This window comes from Aedes albopictus, chromosome 2, assembly GCF_035046485.1.
Source record: "Aedes albopictus strain Foshan chromosome 2, AalbF5, whole genome shotgun sequence".
NCBI lineage: Eukaryota > Metazoa > Arthropoda > Insecta > Diptera > Culicidae > Aedes > Aedes albopictus.
Window position 1 is genome coordinate 459,401,604 of NC_085137.1, and position 18,430 is coordinate 459,420,033.

The following is an 18,430-nucleotide window of genomic DNA, read 5'->3' on the forward strand; positions in this document are numbered from 1 at the left end:
GGTTCTGCTTGTGCCTCGCACTGAGCCGAAACATACTTATTTATACAATAAATAGAAAACATATCTTTTGATTTTATTTTCGTTCAACTCGTCTTACGTGATTTTTTTTTAATTGAGATTTTTTTTTTTTGTAAATTGAGGTTTTCTTTTCTCGGACCGCCAACTCTTTTTTCTTTTTTTTTTTTTTCACGCGTTTCAGACATTTATTGTAATATTCCGATGACCCTGGAGGGATCGGTTCTGCTTGGGCCTCTCACTGAGCAGAAACATAATTATTTAAACAATAAATAAAAAAAAACTCTTTTGAGTGCCGGATTTCAAAAGATTAAATTTTAACCATATAAACAACCAATGCCGTGGGTCCATCGCCAGCTTTTCAGGCGAATCCTTGACCTACATAATACACCTCCCAACCACCCACTCCGTAGTACTTATGAGTACACTGAGTCGGAGGCCTCTTAAATAAGTGCTACATCAACATTTCCTTCCCCTATCCCAAGTTACGGTAAAGATGGGCGTGGCCGGGAATAATGACATTTGTGCTTTTGGTATTCTTGCATAAGATTGGAGCAAAGTTAACTCCCCGGCCTTTTTCCGAAAAGCAATCCGAGCAAAAGGTACATAAATGTTGTTAGTATCCAATCTACGAAGTATACCGTAACTACGCTAACGCTAACGCTAAAATGTCAACAATTTCCTTTACAAAATTCAAAAGTTACAGCGTTGACAAGCTAAACTAGGAGTTGTCGAAATTCATTCGCGCACGTTATACTGTTTCATTGCTACAACAAATAGTACTGCATTTATTTTCATGAAATTTTCCTGGATCAAATTTAAGCCATAATAATGTATCCGTTGAAGAGTTGCAGCTGTATTTCTGTGTCTCGATTATTGTGGATACATGCTTGTTACAAAAATAAAATAAAATTGATTATTACAAAGGATTGACAACATCACAGCGCATAGAACCTTACGAAGGCACAAATAAGAGACATCACAAATAGACACAGTACAACATATAACATAAATGTGCCCTGTTATCCAGATGGATAACATCATTCGATCACAGCATGACGAGGTTTCATATATTGATTTGGATCCATCAGTCATTCTGGAATTGTATTTTAGTTGGCATTTTGCCTTTTAGTTCAGTGTTGCAGTGTTCATAGCTTGGTTTTGTCCAGGAAAACTTATCCTAATTGGGCATCCCGTTTCGGGTTTCGATACTAGAGCTCTATGACTTGAAGTCTGTGTCAAGGAAAGGTTTGTATCTCTAGTATTTATGCGCTGAACGAAATAGTCTGAAAGTTGGCAATCAAAATAGGATTACACTTCATGGACCACTATTGTTCCAGAACCCTAAAAAAGTGCACTAAAATTAGGCGAATATTTACAAGTCAAGTTTAAACATATAATACAAAAAACTCACGAAGGTTACATTTAGAACACATTAAACAATTATTTTGTCTTATTATTGTAACAAAAATTTATACCCGTAACACAATCCAACGTTTGAGCAAGAATTTTTCGTGAATCGTTCACCGATTCACGAAAAATTCAGCTCCCATATGCTTCATAACCTTCAAAACCATAGTGTTAAGGCCATATACTTAACACAAAGATAAGGATGAATAAATAGCTTAACCTAAACTCAAAACAAAACCAAAACGAGTTATGCTACCCGAAAGCCACAGTAGTTCCCAGAAACGTAGCGGTGAACAGGACTAACAAATCCTCAGAAAATGCTTTACTAGAGAACTTCCAAACCAGACCTGGCAAAACTAATTCCTGGCGAAAATTTTGGAAGAATTTTTGAAGATTGATTTTGAAGGACTGAACAAGGGCAGTGGTGTTTCTGGAGATTTTTTTAAATCATTATGCTTTGATAAAGTGTACGACGATTTGCTTGAGAAATCTCGTTGATAATACTTTTTTGAAAGTCTATGTCACGAATTCACATGGATTTTTCTAGGGGGATTGTTTCATTTCATTTGGTTATACTACTACTCTGTTCTAAGAGAAACTGAATCTTTATAGAGTCGTCAAATATCAAAGACCACACGCTCGCTCGCGAATGATCGTGCTTTGAATTCCCAATACCGTACCCAACAACTTTTCGTCACGTAAACTTTTACTTTTCTCTAAGCAATTGCTCTAACCACACATGCCCTTCATTCTATCGTCGAAAATAAAACAAAATTGTTGAACATTACCCAAATGTTGAGCAGTTCTTGAAAATCGGGTTTGTAAATCAAACCTAAGTAATTCTTGCTAAATTTAAACGACTGATATAGAAGCGTATACATTAATGCCATGATGTGGTGCCGATTTGTTTACAATATTATACATATTTTTATTACAAAAAATCACTGAAAATTTTGTTTCGCTGATGACACAAAATCTGCACAATTCTTAAAATTAAATTTATGAAATTGCTGTTATTGAATACTAAAATATCTCTTTTTTTCATCACACTTTTATTATGCATCCAATTTTTGAACACTGACATTACCTAAACTTTAAAGCATGTCTACCACATTTTTTTTATTTCAGCGGCGTTCCTATTCCAGGGGTATTCCAGATGGTCTCAGGGGATTTTAAGGGGCTTCAGGGTCCTTCCAGAAGAATGCAGCAGCGTTCCAGGCGGGAGTTTCAGGGAATTCCAGGAGTATTTCAAAGGATCCCAGGGAGTTTCGGGAGGGTCAAGGGCGTTCCAAAGGGTTTTAAGCGCTTTCAGAAGAGTTACAGGGTCGGTTCAGGGGGTTCCGGGAGATTTCATGGGCATTACAAGGGTCTTCCATGAGATTTCAGGGACGTCCGGGGTTACAGGTGTATTCCAGGCGGTTTTGGGGGAGTTGCAGTGGTGTTCAAAATAATTTCAGGGATTTTCATTCAGTTTGAGGGGTTTTTCAGGAGGGGCATTGCAGGAGACTTTAGGAGCCTCAGGGGTGTTCCAGGAGATGTCTTGGAGTTTCAGAAGAGTGCAGGACGCTCCAAAGGGTTTCAAGCGCTTTTAACGGAAATCCCTTCGAAATCTTCCAGATATTCCCAGAAAAGCCTTCTGATACATACCTAAAATCCCCCTTGATAGCTCCTCCGAAACCCTTATGAAACTCTCATGAAACTTAAAAATGAAAATATGACATAGGGTGACTTTGGGTTTATCGGTAGGTTTGTTATCTTCGTCATGAGAGGTTTTTGTCGGCCAAATAGCGAGTTGGTCGGATAATTCAGCTTGGTTGGGAAATATTTGAGGCCAACTTTGAGTTCAACAGGTTTTATAAAACCCCCATGACGAAGAGAATAAAACTGCCGAAAATACATAAAATTGCCTATTTGTAATAGATAAATTAAAATTTTAACTATCAGTTTGAGCTAGTTAAGGAGCTAGTTAAGGATGCGTTCAGCATTTGGATTGCTGACTTCCAATACAAATGTTAAGGAATTTGTAGGAATTCGAATTGAAAGGGAAGTGTAAGAAATGATGGTATCTGGACGATCAATGATAGTTTTCTACTATGGTCCACTGCACGAATTTATTCTGGCCTGCTTACTCTCACACGAAATTTGACGTTTGAGCGGTGTCGGCACCTCTCAAACGTCAAATTTCGTGTGAGAGGAAGCAGGCCAGAATAAATTCGTGCAGTGGACCATGGTGACTAAGGGTATTATCGGCAGGTTTGTTCTCTTTGTCATGGAGGGTTTTTGTCGACCAAATAGACTGAAACTTGGTAATATAATTTAGCTTGGATGAGAATGATTTGAGGCCAATTTTGAGTCCAATAGGTTTCAATAATTTAATTATTTGGAGATCTACTAACATGCATAAACTTACAATACATGTTTGCTTAAAATTCTGTGAGAAAAACGGATCGTGTTTTGTGTTTTTCTTAAACTTCTTCAACTTTTAACAGGCAAATTAAGAAAAAATGATCAAGGTTGTTCAGTCTCGCTTAAAAAACCATTGTAGCTGTACGAATTCGGTGCATAGTTGCGCTCTGTTACCATCCATCGTAAGCAAATCACTGATTTTGATAGGCCGACTGTGATTCAGTCAAGGAATGCTTTTTTGAGTCACCGTCACTTTCCTGTTTTTCCATCAGAACTGAACTGATGTGATAGTGTGTAGATAACACTGGTAAATGAAGACCTACCAGGATGATATTTTAAAATGCAGTACATATAGCATAACTGTTATTGTAAGTTAGTCATTAAAAAGTTTGAGATTTGGCTGAAACCACAAAAAATATCAGATTAGTTGCAATGATACGGATCTAGTAGAGTGCGGGTCAATATCAATTCGCTGCCTGTCATTGTAGTCTTGATATTGATCGACACGCGCAGTGATAATGACGGTGACACAATATCAGTAGTCTACTGATGACACTGATATTGCACAACTCTGGTGCGGTAATCTGCTGAGTTTCTTCAAAAACTTGCAGAGCTAGTTCGTGTAACTAAAATGATTTAGTTTTTATCAAAAACTTTTCAATTTTTTAACATTGTCGAGTGTTCTAAAATAAATAGTCAAAAACGGCAATCCTGAGTGTTCTTACCTTATTTTGTATCAAGTGTCATAAAGTTCATGAGTTTGAGTGTAATGTGCAAGCTTACCGCAACGCTGAACTGCCTATGAAGAAAATTCACTTGTTTACCAAGTCATACAACCTAAATTATTTTATTATAATTATTTATTGATTATTGAAATTCTATATAGAATACTGTCTTATGGTAGCTTATTATACTCTTTTTTTCTTCGGGTTTCTCTAGTCGGGATGTTCAACTCATGCACCCATATGTGCCTACATGTAATCCAGTTGGGTGTCGGACGGGATCAACTCAAGCGGGAAGTCACGCACGTACTCGGAGAACGCATACATCTTCATCACTCCATAATTTCCTGTCATTGACCCCCATAACAGCGTTTAAATTGACTACCGCACAGAGAACACACCCCTCTTACAATAGGAATTGTAATGAGATATGTTTTTCAATCCCATATAGGGTATATGTACCATTCCTTGGCCTAATTTGCAAACCGCCTTGACAATTTTGACCATAACTCATGAATTAATAGCACTAGAAATAATATGTTGATCCTATTACACACTCTAGGCAATTCTTGTTTCACCAATTGGAAGTAAACTAACGTTAATATTCAAGAATTTACTTTATTAAGTTGAAAAGATTCGATGCGATGGTATGCAACGTTGGTCTATGGTACAAAAATTGGCCTATTAGTGGATACAACGTTGGCCTATTGCTTTCCATGCACTAGAACCACTTATTATCTCATTTTTTCAATATTTCTGCTGAAGTATTATCTCTGTTTGTTCACCCATCTTACTTGTAAATTACATTTTCGGAGCCAAATTTTCAAAAAACTGTAAATGAATTACTTGAACTAAAGTTCTTTCTTAATTTATTAACGGTAACAACGCAACTCTATTATTGTGTTATATTTTTAGACTCACCGTACACAAAATCTTTCTTCCTGTTCGTTCTTTCTGGTTCTTACGCAAGCAATGTTGTAGACGTTACTTTATCGGTGTTGTTGACGTCCTTTTAGTGATGGGCCAAGATTTGGGTACATAGTGAAAAAAATGTCCTCAATATTCGGCCCACATTAAATTTGTAAAATATTTATTATTCGTTGAAAACAAATATACAAGTTCAAAATAGAGTCTTTGACCGTCGCATCAAATGTTCAGTTATTGAAAAGTCAGTTCGAAATGTTCCAGATTCATGCCATTTATGATCATGTGTATAGACTACCCACTAAGCCGAAGAATCATGGCGTCTACAAAAGATAAACAAAGAGACATTTTCATTCAATTTTAATGCTCCAAAGTGCTAAAATTGAAACGAAATGTTACAGTTGTTTGCCGCATAGCTTTTCCGATATCCAGTTATGCGTGTTTGTTTGAGTTTTTGGTTAACGTTGAGATAGGCCGAACGAGGGGACTATGCCAACGAAGCATCCCGATACCCTATATCTTGAAGAAACTTATTTTTTTCGATTGTGTCAGTTCATGTTTCAACTGCCCTCTCTCTGTCGTCTGGATTTTGCCCTTCTAGATATTTACAACCGTCGCGAGACGTCTCCGATGAATAACAATGAAACATTCGTGGAATGTTGCGGTGGGGCCCTAAAAATAGTTCACCACCAATTGTGAAGTAATTTCCGCGTCCACACGGTGTGCTATTTTTAAGCTATTCGTTCACCAACGACGGCGGCGACGAAAATCCTAAAAAAAAGCGCCGCGCCGGTCGTGTCGCGTCGGTGCAAGCTTGGTTGAGAATAATGTAATTACAAAATCTCGCGTACAAATCACAGACGCCATCCGTTGGTTCCGTTGGCTCGGATTAACGCCCCGGTGTCGGTAGTTTGTGTTTTTATGGTATCTGCCTACAGAGACTCGAGTTTCGAGTTTTAACTGAGACGATTGCGATGGTCTGGTTTAATTTAGCAAGCCTTTTGATGACACAATGGATGTGATTTGGCAGTCATTAAATTTATCTGGTTATACGGTTATTTTTTACGAAATTCTCGTAAAATATTGTTTTTATTGTTTCATAACTGTTATGGATTTCTAAATTTAACATGGACTATTTGCTATTTGAGTTTGAATATCAAGCTGAAAATTTTCATTTCATCAGCGTCCAGGCGAATTAAAAGAAGGAAATCTTTCTATAGTTGCCAACAAAATCTGAGTTTTGAAGATTTTGCCAAAATCTCACAATCTCAACAAAGTTTTGTCGAAATTTTCAGTGTCAGTGTCATAATTCATTTTTTTTAACTTCAGTAGAATTAAAACCCCTTAAAATCAATTAACACAGTATCATTAAAGTTGAACTTGTTTAATGTTCTTACTGAAATATAACATTTGTTACCGTTGAATCGTTATCTCGAAGTTCGTACAACTTCGAAGAACCTTAGAAGCATCAAAGGAACAGTGTTCGGAATACATCAAGTTTATTACCAACAACTTCACTGTCAACATTGTTGTCCTCACATGTTTACTAACGCGTCGAGATCATCATAAATCTGACCTCAATCATCGCGAGCAAACACAGAACTTTCATTGCCAAAGTCACCCATGGAAAAGTTGTATGAATGGGATACATAAATAAAGAGCGCCAATCAAAACAAATGAACCCTGTCAGTCAGTACCTAGTGGCGACAGACTGACGACGAATACAGCCTTTCTGATGGACAACCGTCGTTGTATGGCGTTGTCATACCGTGATTGCTAGTCAGTGTCAGTAGGACAAACGTTGAACTTTATTTCACGAGCTAAGCTCGAACTTGGACTGTGCGGAATGGAGGGCGGCCGGCACAGTTCGTTTCCACTGGAAATGACTTACATTTTATAACTTAAGTTTTTTTTTTCGTTTAGTATAGTTTGAACCGAATCACCATGAATAACTGTCATCAGTTTAATCAGTCCGATGTTAAAATACAAACATATGTAATATGAACATAATATGGAACGAGCTCACCAAGCAGCTGCATATGTTTGCTCATTTTCTCAAATTGGTCTTCCTCAATATTCTTTTATCTTTGAATCAATGAAACATAACTTATACCGTTCCCATCATAACAATAACGAACAGCCAACGTTGGCAATAATGCTTACATGAATGAATGAATGATTCATTGTTCTTGGTGTAGGATTCGCTGCGGAGAAAACACGATACACTGGACACGTCATTGAGCCTTTACGATTTCGTCATTTAGCGTAACGACTCATCATCCACCCACAAGAGCACATGTTGTAGCCATCGTCGTCATCACCGTGAATTACGCCAATTCGTTCACCTGTTTCTCGTAGTTCTAATTCAGTGATGATGAATTGCACTCCACGTGTGAAGATGTAGGATATCACTTTTTTTATTTCAAGTCATATCGATCGAATCTTTTGGTGCTCAAATCAAAAGTAGAACGCAAAATGTTTATGCCAAGACTTGCATCGAATATTTACTCAATGGAAAAGGTCGAAGGTCAATGGCTTGCTGGATCTGGAGGAAACCAAAACAAAGGCGAATGTGTGTTGTACACTCACCGTACCGTGCGGTTGCACCGGCTTCGTCGTTGTTCGTTATGTCGAATTCGTTTATTTGCACCGCCTGCACCGCTTTGCCACCGGGTGTAGCAAACTTGCACCGAAACCGTTCGTTTATTCGCAGGTACTGTTCTGTTTTGACACCCGATTGGCACCGGTGCAAGAAAATGCTACACCCAGTTTGAGCGCGGTGTAGCAGGTACAAACCTAGGTTTACCAATACATGCATATCGCTGAACTTGTATCGTGGTTTTGTTTTGGTAGGAATGATGATTTTCTCTTCGGCATTAGATAAACAGTTTTTTTTGGATATTCGTTTATTTTGAGATGTTTTAATTTCCAAACAGCAAATCTGTGCGTTTAAAAATTATTTAAACTTGATCGATGATTATCACGTCTTTCAACTTCTGAGGAATCTTTAAAATTTATCGATAACATGAAATTTCAAAGAGTTGATTCAACGTATATTTATCCCATTATTTTTTTTTTTTGATTATCGCAAATATGTGGATTACTTTTAATGATTTTAATCATTAGAATTTTCTGTCGCATGGTGATCTATGATATATGAAAAAAAATTGACGTAATAAAGTTTTGATAAGCCCAGAATAGAATAAAAATCTATTAATTCAAATTGGACTGAAATATTACTGAAGTAACATTTTGTAGGTACAAACAGTTTAAAAAACCGTAAATTCTATTTTTTTTTCTTACAACAAATATTGAATTTTTGAATTACATTGAAAGTCAAACAAATGTCGCTAAAGGATGATTAAAGCGTTTTTAATATGAGTTGCGTTTCAATAACGTTATGTTTTAAAAAGCATTTATTTATTTTCCTTTTTACGTTGTAGCTAAACGTTTTCTATTGAACTGCATTTAACAATTTTTGTGTTAGATTTGTGCACGTAGATCGTTTACAATTGTATGTTAGCATCCTTTTTTATTGGGCAACGGAAATTGTTAAATTCTAAAAAGTTGCTTTCAATTGAAAAATTATGATATTACAAGAATTTGAAGAAGATATAAACATTGGATAACAATTTTCAAGTAACATTTATATTTACAAGTTTATCATGTACAAGTGGATTACTGAAAACATTTAAAATTGTTAAATTGTATATAGAAAGTAAAATATCAAAATAAATAAAAATAATTTTGTTCATCACGCAAATTATGAAAACATTGATTATGTTTATTTTTGATACCCTTTATTGTTTTCATTGACGCTCTCACGCGCTCTTACTAATACCATCATAAGCTGTCAACAAATTGCACCGAAACCGTTCGTTTTTTCGGTGTCAATTGCTACACCGGTGCAGTGCACCATCGGGAATAAACGAATTCGACATTAAGTCACAACACATACCTAGCCCTGCTAGAATGCGCAGAAAGTCGACAGATGTTTTTATTGATGTTTTAGTCGACAACGTGTTACTATCTATATGCGGTCCAACGTTATGGGAATGACGCGTCAGCTTTTTGTTGTCATCGTGCAGTGATGCGGTTTCTTTACCAAAAATGAACTGGATACGGACCTTACGATTTCGGATAAAGTTTTGGGCAATGCCAAGTACTTATAACCCGAGAAAAGTTTCATAACAAACGGATATCATATTGTGTTATCTGATATCAAAAATAATTACCTAAATTTGTTCTCATTTTGGCTGAATAAACAGGCAACATAACAAACATGATAAAAACCAAGTATACCCATGATTAAAATATCTCATTATGTTATCATCGAAGGCACCCTGAAAACAACTTCTGGAAATCAATCAGTTTTATCCATTTGAAAACTCATTTTGTTATCAGAAAGATATTTGCAAAGGTCATTGATAACTAACTTCCGTTGTTGTTGTCATCGAAGATGCCCCCAGTTTGACAGGTATGGTAACATGAATAATCAAGTTGATAACACAAAATTGTAAAATGAGTTCTGGAGCGAACACTAGCTATCAGTTTGTTACTGGTCAGTTATTGTACTTTGCTCGGGAATTCAGTTTGTATTCACAGAGCTGTCATTTAAAACCGCTTGGAGTAAGAATCTCCAGGTCTGAGTGAAAAAAAAACGATTCAAATTTCAATGACTTAATTAAAATCAAAATAACAAATCTTATCTATATAAATAAAAATGGAATGGTGTTTGTATGTCACGAATAGGCTCGGGAACGGGCGAACGGATTCAAACAATTCTTTCACTAACGCATTTGTGCATGGCTCTGATGTGTTCGTACGGAAAAATAATTATGAATATCGACCGGGAAAGCAACGAAAATGAAGAAATTCGAAACTTAATTTTTCGTGGCATTTTTCCATCGACCTACATGCCAAAAAACGCAGTAGGCAGGCAGTACGACGTTTGCCGGGATAGCTATTTTTAATAATATATGTATGCTTAACATTTCAAATGCTGTATCCTCGATCAAAGTTTCATAATAAACAGATAACATACTGTGTTATCTGATATCATGATATGATGGTTGAATAAAAAGGCAACATAACAGACATAATAACAACCAACCATATCGATGATAACATTAAAAGTATCCAAAAGGCATTGAATAACTAAATAATAACATACATTTTTATTTTATAATAGCAAAAAAATGTTATTTTCACAGTTACCCGAGCAGGAGAAAATAGCTGAAGAATACCAAACTCAGGTATGGAAAACCGAATACCTACAACCTGAATGAGGTATTAAGAAGCCCTGCATAAGAGGTAAAATACCCAAAATAATAATTACTGATGTGTATTCTACAAATACCACGTGAATAATGCCACCAGGTATTGCAACGATTTTTCCATACAAATGGGATTTTTTTTTTCATAATTGCATAATACCTCAAGCAGTCCTCAATACCAAACCAATAACTCGTTGAGGTATTTTTGGTCGACATTTGTAGGTATTGACACAATTCCAAAACAGGATATTTCCAATACCGAGATAACAAACCAATACCTTGTCTTGGTATGATACCTGATTTGGTATGCTGCAGCTATGTGTAAGTTACTTGTTCCTGCTCGAGTAATGCAGCAAATATTTACCACAGTAATACCAAACTCTGCTCAAATACCTCCGGTTGTTATTGTGATGTTATCATGATATTTTTCAGAATCACATAGTAATAGCAGCTTGAGGTATTAGAGCACAGGATGCTATTGGCATGGTATTTGTAAGGTATTCCCTTCTGCTCTGGAGAAGATGGCATGGTTGGAAGTGTTCCTAAACACGATTGTCGGAACAATCTAAAGAATGGAGAATTTAATATTCTAGAAGTTTCCGCCAGGAATTGCTTCAGAAATTTATTCAGCGATTCCTCCATGAAAGTTCTGTCAGGAAGTTTATGCAATCATTTCTGCAGAAATTCCTTCATGATTTTCTTCCCGATTTCTTCAGGATTTTTTTCAGAGATTATTTTAAAAGCTCCGTCAGGGGTTTCTCTTGGAGTTCATTTAAAAATTTGCTTCTTTTCAAGGTTGCAACCATTCATTTGCAAAGATTTACATTCATTTGCTATTATCTCAGTTCAGCAGCATGCTATCGAAAAACAATGTATGGATGAATTTAACCTTGTAGTTTTATCTGAAAGTTTGCCGACTAACATTGGGGTCGCAAACGTATACCAAAGTCGTGAGCGAGCTGTGAAGGCAACTCTCCACGCGGTGAATGTAAATTTCATTCACGCTGTGGAAAGTAGCCTTCACAGCTCGCTCACGACTTTGGAATGCGTTTGCGACCCCAATGTTATTCGGCAAACTTTCAGATAAAACTACAAGGTTAAATTCATCCATACATTGTTTTTCGATAGCATGCTGCTGAACTGAGATAATAGCAAATGAATGTAAATCTTTGCAAATGAATGGTTGCAACCTTGCTTCTTTTCTTTAATGATTACTTCAGGAATTCCATCACTGATTGACTTAAGACGTTCTTCATTGATTAGTCCAGAAATTTATTAAGGAGTTCCTTCAAACATTCCTCAGACGTTCTGGCGTTTAAACAGACGTCCAGGCGTTTAAACAATGATTCTTCTAGACGTTCCTTCATAGATCCTCCAAGATTTTTTTTCTCTCTAATTCCTCCAGAAATTCCGTAAGGGATTGATCCAGAAATTTCTCCATGGCTTCCTCCAAGAGTTTCTTCAGGTATTTATTCAAGATTGTTTGCGGAGATTTCTCCAGAAATTTCTGCAAAGATTCCTCCAGGAGTTTTTTCGGGAATTTCTTCAGAAACGTCTTTATCGATTACTATAGAAATTTCTTTGGATATTCCTCCAGCAGCTTAGGGATTCGTCTAGAAAACTTATCTAGGAATTCCTTAAGAGATTTTCCCTGGGATTCTTTGAGGTTTTTTTCGCGAAGTTCTTTGAGAAATTTCTCCAATAATTCTTTAAGGGCTTTCTTTAATAATTCTTCCAGTGATTCTTCGAGGAACCCTTCTGAAATTCCTCCAAGGATTTCTCTTTGAATTCCTTAATGGTTTTCTTCTGGAATTTCTTAGCGGATCTCTACAGGAACTTCTCCAGAAACTCTTCAGGGATTCATGCAGGAATTTCTATCAGATTTATTTTTTGTGGGATTCTTCCCGGTTTTCATTGCGAAAATGATTCATAAGCTCCTTAATGGATTCCTCCAGAAACTTCGTCAGTCATTTCTCCAGGAATTCTTCGGGAAGTCCTCTAAGAACTCAGGGATTTTCCTGTCAATCTTTGAGAAATTTCTCTTGTAATTGCTGCACAAATTTCTTCTTAAATTCTTTCTTGAGGAATTTACTTTCAAGAACTTCTTCAGTGATTTCTCTAGTCTTTTAAAGGCTTCATCTAGGAAGTGTTGAAGGAATTTCTTCTTGAAATCCTTCAGGGATTTTTCCTTGAATTCTTTGACAGATTTCTCCTGAAATTACTGGAGAAATTTCTCCTGTGATTGCTGCAAAAAAAATTCAGTAATTCCTTCAGCGATTCCTTTCAGAAACTCTTTCAGAGATTTCTTCAGGTACATTCTTCGGCGATTCCTCCAGGAATTTCATTGCAGATTTTTCCTGAAATTAATGGAGAGATTTCACCAGGACTATCTTCTAAGATTTCTCAATGAGTTTTTAGAGAGATATCTCATGGAAATCTTGTAGGAATTTCTTTTGGATTTCTCAAGGAACTCCTTGAAGGATTTCTCAAGGAACTCCTTTCTAGAGATTTTGTGGGATTTTTACTGGAATTTATTGAAGGATTTCTTAACAAACTCCTTAAGGGATTCTTTCTTCAGTATTTTGTATAGGAATTCATTCTGGAATGTTACGGGGACTTCTACACAACTTCTTCAGGGATTTTTCCTGGAATTGGTGGAGAGATTTCTTCAGGATCTTCCTCAAGGATTTCTTCTCAAATTCCTTCATGAGTTTCTCCAGGATCTCCTTCGTGGATTTCTACAGGAGCTCCTTCAGGGACTTCTTCTGGAATTCCTCCAATAATTTCTTGAGGGATTTTTCAAGCAATTCTTTCAAAAATTTCTTCTGGAGTTTTGAGTTATTTCGCCTGGAGTATTTTGAGGATTTTTTTCTGGAATTTTTCAGGGACTCCTCCAGATACTCCTTCACAGATTTCTCCGGGAGTTTCTTCATGGATTCATCAGGAAGAGCTTCAGGGATTTCTCCAGGATGTTTTTCAGGAATTTCTTTTTAGAATCCTTCATAGATTTTTTGCTGGAATTTTTCTAGAGATTTCTCCTGAAATTGCTGGAGAAACTTCACCTGTATTTGCTGGACAGATTTTTCCAAGAACTCCTCCAGGAACTCTTTCAGGAATTTCTCCAGAAACTAATTCGGGAGTTTTCCAGAAACTGCTTCAGGGAAATCCAGGAACGCCTTCAGGAACTCTTCGTAGAGCCCTACAGAGATTCCTTTAGAAATTTGTTAAGAGTCCTTAAGCGATTTCTCCAAATGTTTCTACATTCATTTCTCCAGGAATTTCTTCAAAGATTTCTCCAGGATTTTTTTCTTGAAATCTTTGAAAACTTTCTTCAGCAACCGCTCTAGAAAATCCAACAGGGGTTTCACTTGGAGTTCATTCAAGGATTCGTCCATGAATTTCCCTGCTATTTTTTGAGAAATTTCTTCTGGAATTGCTGGAGAGATTTTTCTAGGCATTCCTTCAGAAACGTATTCTGGGATTCCTGTCGGAACTCTTTAAGGCATGATTTCCCAACCTGCGTTTCGCGACCCCTCAATTGCCCCATACTGCGATTTTTCTACGAAAAGCGGGGTGACAACAGATTGAGGGGTCGCGAGAGCCAAAGTTTGGAAGCGATGCTTTAAGGGTTAACCCTTTCAGGACGGTTGGGTCATTTGCACCACGCTGGTGCGTTCTACAGCGGCGAGCTTGGTGGAAAAAGTCGTCCCGAAGGGGTTAAGGGATTCTTCCAGGAGTTTCTTCTTGAAATTCATAAGCAATTTCCTCAGGAACTCATTCGTGACTTCCTTGAAGGATTCCTTTTGAAAAAATTTCAGAGGTTCCTCCTGGAGTTCGCTCAGATTCCTCTAGATATTTTTTCACTTTCTACGGAAATACATCAACATGGTAATACCTTCAGAGAAATTACTCTTGGAAATGCTGAAGGCTTTCTTCTGCAATTGCTTTAGAGATTTTGCCAGGAACCCCTTCAGAGACTCCTCAAGAAACTCCTTCAAGAATTCTTCAAGAAACTCATTTTAGGAACTTCTTCAGGAATACCAGAAACTCTTCCAGGAGTTTTTTCAGGGGTCCCTCATGAAATTCATCTAGCGATTTCACCTAAACGTTTTTGTTTGTGATTTCTCTTCTGAAATTTCTTCAGTGATTTCTCCAAGAGTTTTTTCCAGGAATTTCCTCAGGAACTACTTCAGGGATTTTCTCAGGAGCTCGTTCCGGAATTCCTCCAGGGATTCCTTCATGGATTCCGCCTCGAGTATACTCAGGGATTCCTCTAGAAGTCCCTTCGGCGATTCCTCTAGCAATCTCTGCAGAGATTCCTTTAGCTTCTATAGGATTCACTAGGAGTTTTACTTCGATATTTCATACGGAAACGCCTTTTGAACTACATATCCGTATATGTTAACAGAATTGTCTACATAATATCATCGTACAGCTTCCTCTTCCGTAAATTGTATTGGTTCCGAATTTCCCCGAAGTCCACGAATTGCATTTGCTCGTCACTGGAATCAATTACTGTGGAAACGCTCATAGAAAACTAAGTTGAGAAGCAGACTTTGACCCAGTTGATACGTTACGCCATGGAGAGGGGCAAGTCTTGTGGAATTCATTTTCAACGATCAAGATTAAGGTGGCCCACACTTATATGAAAAACAAAAATTTCGAAAAATGCCAAGTCTTACCTCCTAAATCAGTTGTTTTGGACTCCCAGAAGCTCCGTTAAAAATTCAAGCAAAATAGGTTGAGCCTGAGGGGGCGCTCAAAACGCTTGAAGTTTGTATGAGAAAACTTGGCCAAATGTATGCAGAAATTTTAAGTTTTCGAATTTTGCCACTAGGTGGCGCTGTAAGCGTTAAATAATCAAACCCTTTGGTATTATTGTAGGTGAGTATATGCCAAACAACTTTGTCAAAGACCGCAAAGTGATCCAACGTCTGTAGAAAAAGTTATACCCTAGGTAAAGTGAGGATAAACTTAATTGTTGTTTTTTTTTTTCAATATATGTAAAGGAATAATAACAATAATGAAATCTCAATACTTTGCCTCACTTAGCCTAGGGTATAACTTTTTTCACAGCCGTCGGATCACTTCACGGTCTTCGACAAAGTTCTTTGGCACATAGTCACCTACTGAAATACCAAAGGGTTTATTTATTGAACGCTTACAGCGCCACCTTGCGGCCAAATTCGAAAACTTAAAATTTTTGCATACATTTGGCCAAATTTTCCCATACAAACTTCAAGCGTTTTGAGCGCCCCCTTAGGCTCAACCGATTTTGCTCAAATTTTGAACGTAGCTTCTGGGAGTCCAAAACAACTGATTTAAGAGGTAAGACTTGACATTTTTTGAAATTTTTGTTTTTCTGTGGGCCACCCTACTCTACAACTTACAACGCACTGGTGGGACTTCGATAGTCTAATGCTTCTACTTTGACAGATAGGCATATTTTTTTCAATCCTTTCATTTTCGTGAAGATAAACCGAGCCCATGTAGCTATAAAAGCGTGAGTATTCAACATGGTCCAGCTGAGGGTGACGGATTCGGTTCCCGGTCGGTCCACAAACCTTTCTTGAAGGAGATTTTCTTGACTTCCTTGAGCATAGAGTATCTTCGTGCCTGCCACACGATATACACGTGCAAAATGGCTATTGGCAGAGGGAGCTCTTAGTTAATAACTGTGGAATTGCTCATAGAATACTTATCTGAGAAGCAGTCTTTGTTCCAGTAAGGATGTTACGCCAAGAAGAAGAAGCTATTTTTCTCATTTTTTGTGTAACTTCCATTTTACGAGCCGAAATGTTGACAGGAACAGGTGTCTACGAAGTGGAGCCTCGTAGCCGTGCGGTTAGGGTCACCAAGCTTCTAATCGCACCATGCTGTGGGGTGAGGGTTCGATTCTCGCTCCGGGCGATCAAACTTTTCGTGAGAATAGTTTCTTCTCCGTATTTACTGGTGCTTGCTCTGTGTGTCCGTTGTCTAGTGTTAAGTATCGTTCAGTCTGTACAGCCTGTGGCTGAAGATGGTGTCCGTGTCTTTCAAAATGGATCATTGGGATGTGAAAGAGCCTGTGAATATTTCGTAACTCACACAGTGACTAACTCATCATGATGCTTGCTGTCACCGATGCTTACTAGGGAAAGGACACTCAAGGGGAATGTCACTAATCATTATTCACAGCCTACAGCGCCTGTTTCTCAGTTTAGTATTATATGAGATCAGCTAATTGAGAGTTGACAGTTGACTATTTTGGCGTTCGTATTCCATGTGGCAGGTTAAATTTAGAGCCTCAAAAAACACCAGCTCAGTAAAACAACACATAAAGCATCATTGTAACTTCCACAATTCAGAATTTTGTAATATAGCAAAAGTTTCGACGAAATAAACCGCAACCACGACTAGTACCGATATAGTGCAATCTGCAAAAATAGAAACTCATTTCGTTGCGTCCCTCTAGTGTCTAGTCTGCTCCCCACGCTTCCCGTTTCATTCCAACTTTTCTCACCGACCAACGACGATGGCGACCACTTCGCCACAACAAACTTTTTCCTCCAAACACTACAAGTACCTGAGTGAGTACCACCAGCTGCAGCAGATAACTAATTGCATTTTCGTTTCTTTTTTTTCTCTTATCACGCGCGCAGGTCGATCTGGAACCGGAGCTACACATCAACAGCAACCTCGATGCCGAAGGTTCGGAAACCATCCCCCTGTCAGAGGAAATCGTCAACCCGGGCCGGATGAAGCTCGGTCCCCAGGACTTCGAGCTGAAGAAAGTGCTGGGGAAGGGCGGCTACGGCAAAGTCTTCCAGGTAAGTTAGTTATGTTGTAGTTTTCTTTTAGGATTGATGGGGTGGATGGGTGCGCTTGGCAGGGCTTCTTGTCCCATTACGAGTGGGAGGGTAGTAGCTGCAACGTGCAGCAGTCTGCTGCACCGGTACAAGCTCGGCTTTGTTGTGATATTCAAGGTCACATGGGCACAGAGGATTACAAGTGTACCTATGGATGGGTACTGAACAAGGTAATTGCAATAAATTGAACAATGTGCGCACGTTGCAACGGGGGCAGCGGGACGAAAGTGATAAATCTTGTTCGAGATGGAATCTCAACATGGGTATGACAAATTCATGGTCAAATCTCTCAAAGTTTTTAGCCTTTTGGAATGGATGATTTCCAAATGAAGCTCCCAGAGTTCCTGATTAATACCTGGCTACCCTACGGATTCTTGGATGGTTCGACGAGTAATAGACATATAAAAGTTAAAATACAGTTGTTTTTTAATAATACCAAATATGCAACAAATGAATGGTCTTCGTCAGCTTCCAGTAGATCGATTATGTCATACAGGGGATAGACAAAATGATCGGGACAAGCAAAATTTTCACTTTTTAAAAAATGTTCAACTAGCTGTAACTTTTCGAAAAGTGCATCAAATATTCTCAAATTTTTACTGTGAGTGCATCAACTAGTTGTGCATCAGTGGTTCAAATTTGAAAAAGATCGGGCCATTCTCCACGAAGTTATACAGATTCTTAAAAAAGGTAAAATTATCCGATTGCCAACTTTGAGCTGTTATGGATTCAATGAACCGATTCAAATGAAATTTTGACCATTTATGACTTATATAATGAACTCTGGAAAACATTTGACTTAACTTTAAATTTTTAACAAGAGACAAAA

The 18,430-nt window shown here is 37.7% G+C and overlaps 1 protein-coding gene across 6 annotated transcripts in view; it reads left to right on the plus strand.

Annotated features, from left to right (window-relative positions):
• The window catches only part of LOC109418942 (ribosomal protein S6 kinase beta-2), a 189,508-nt gene that overhangs the window by 120,573 nt on the left and 50,505 nt on the right, over nt 1-18,430 (plus strand). For all 6 annotated transcript variants that reach the window (XM_029877748.2, XM_029877743.2, XM_029877744.2 and 3 more), the window contains one exon: nt 17,395-17,562. In XM_029877748.2, the coding sequence (XP_029733608.1) occupies nt 17,395-17,562 (168 nt within the window). The remainder of the gene's footprint in view (nt 1-17,394; nt 17,563-18,430) is intronic.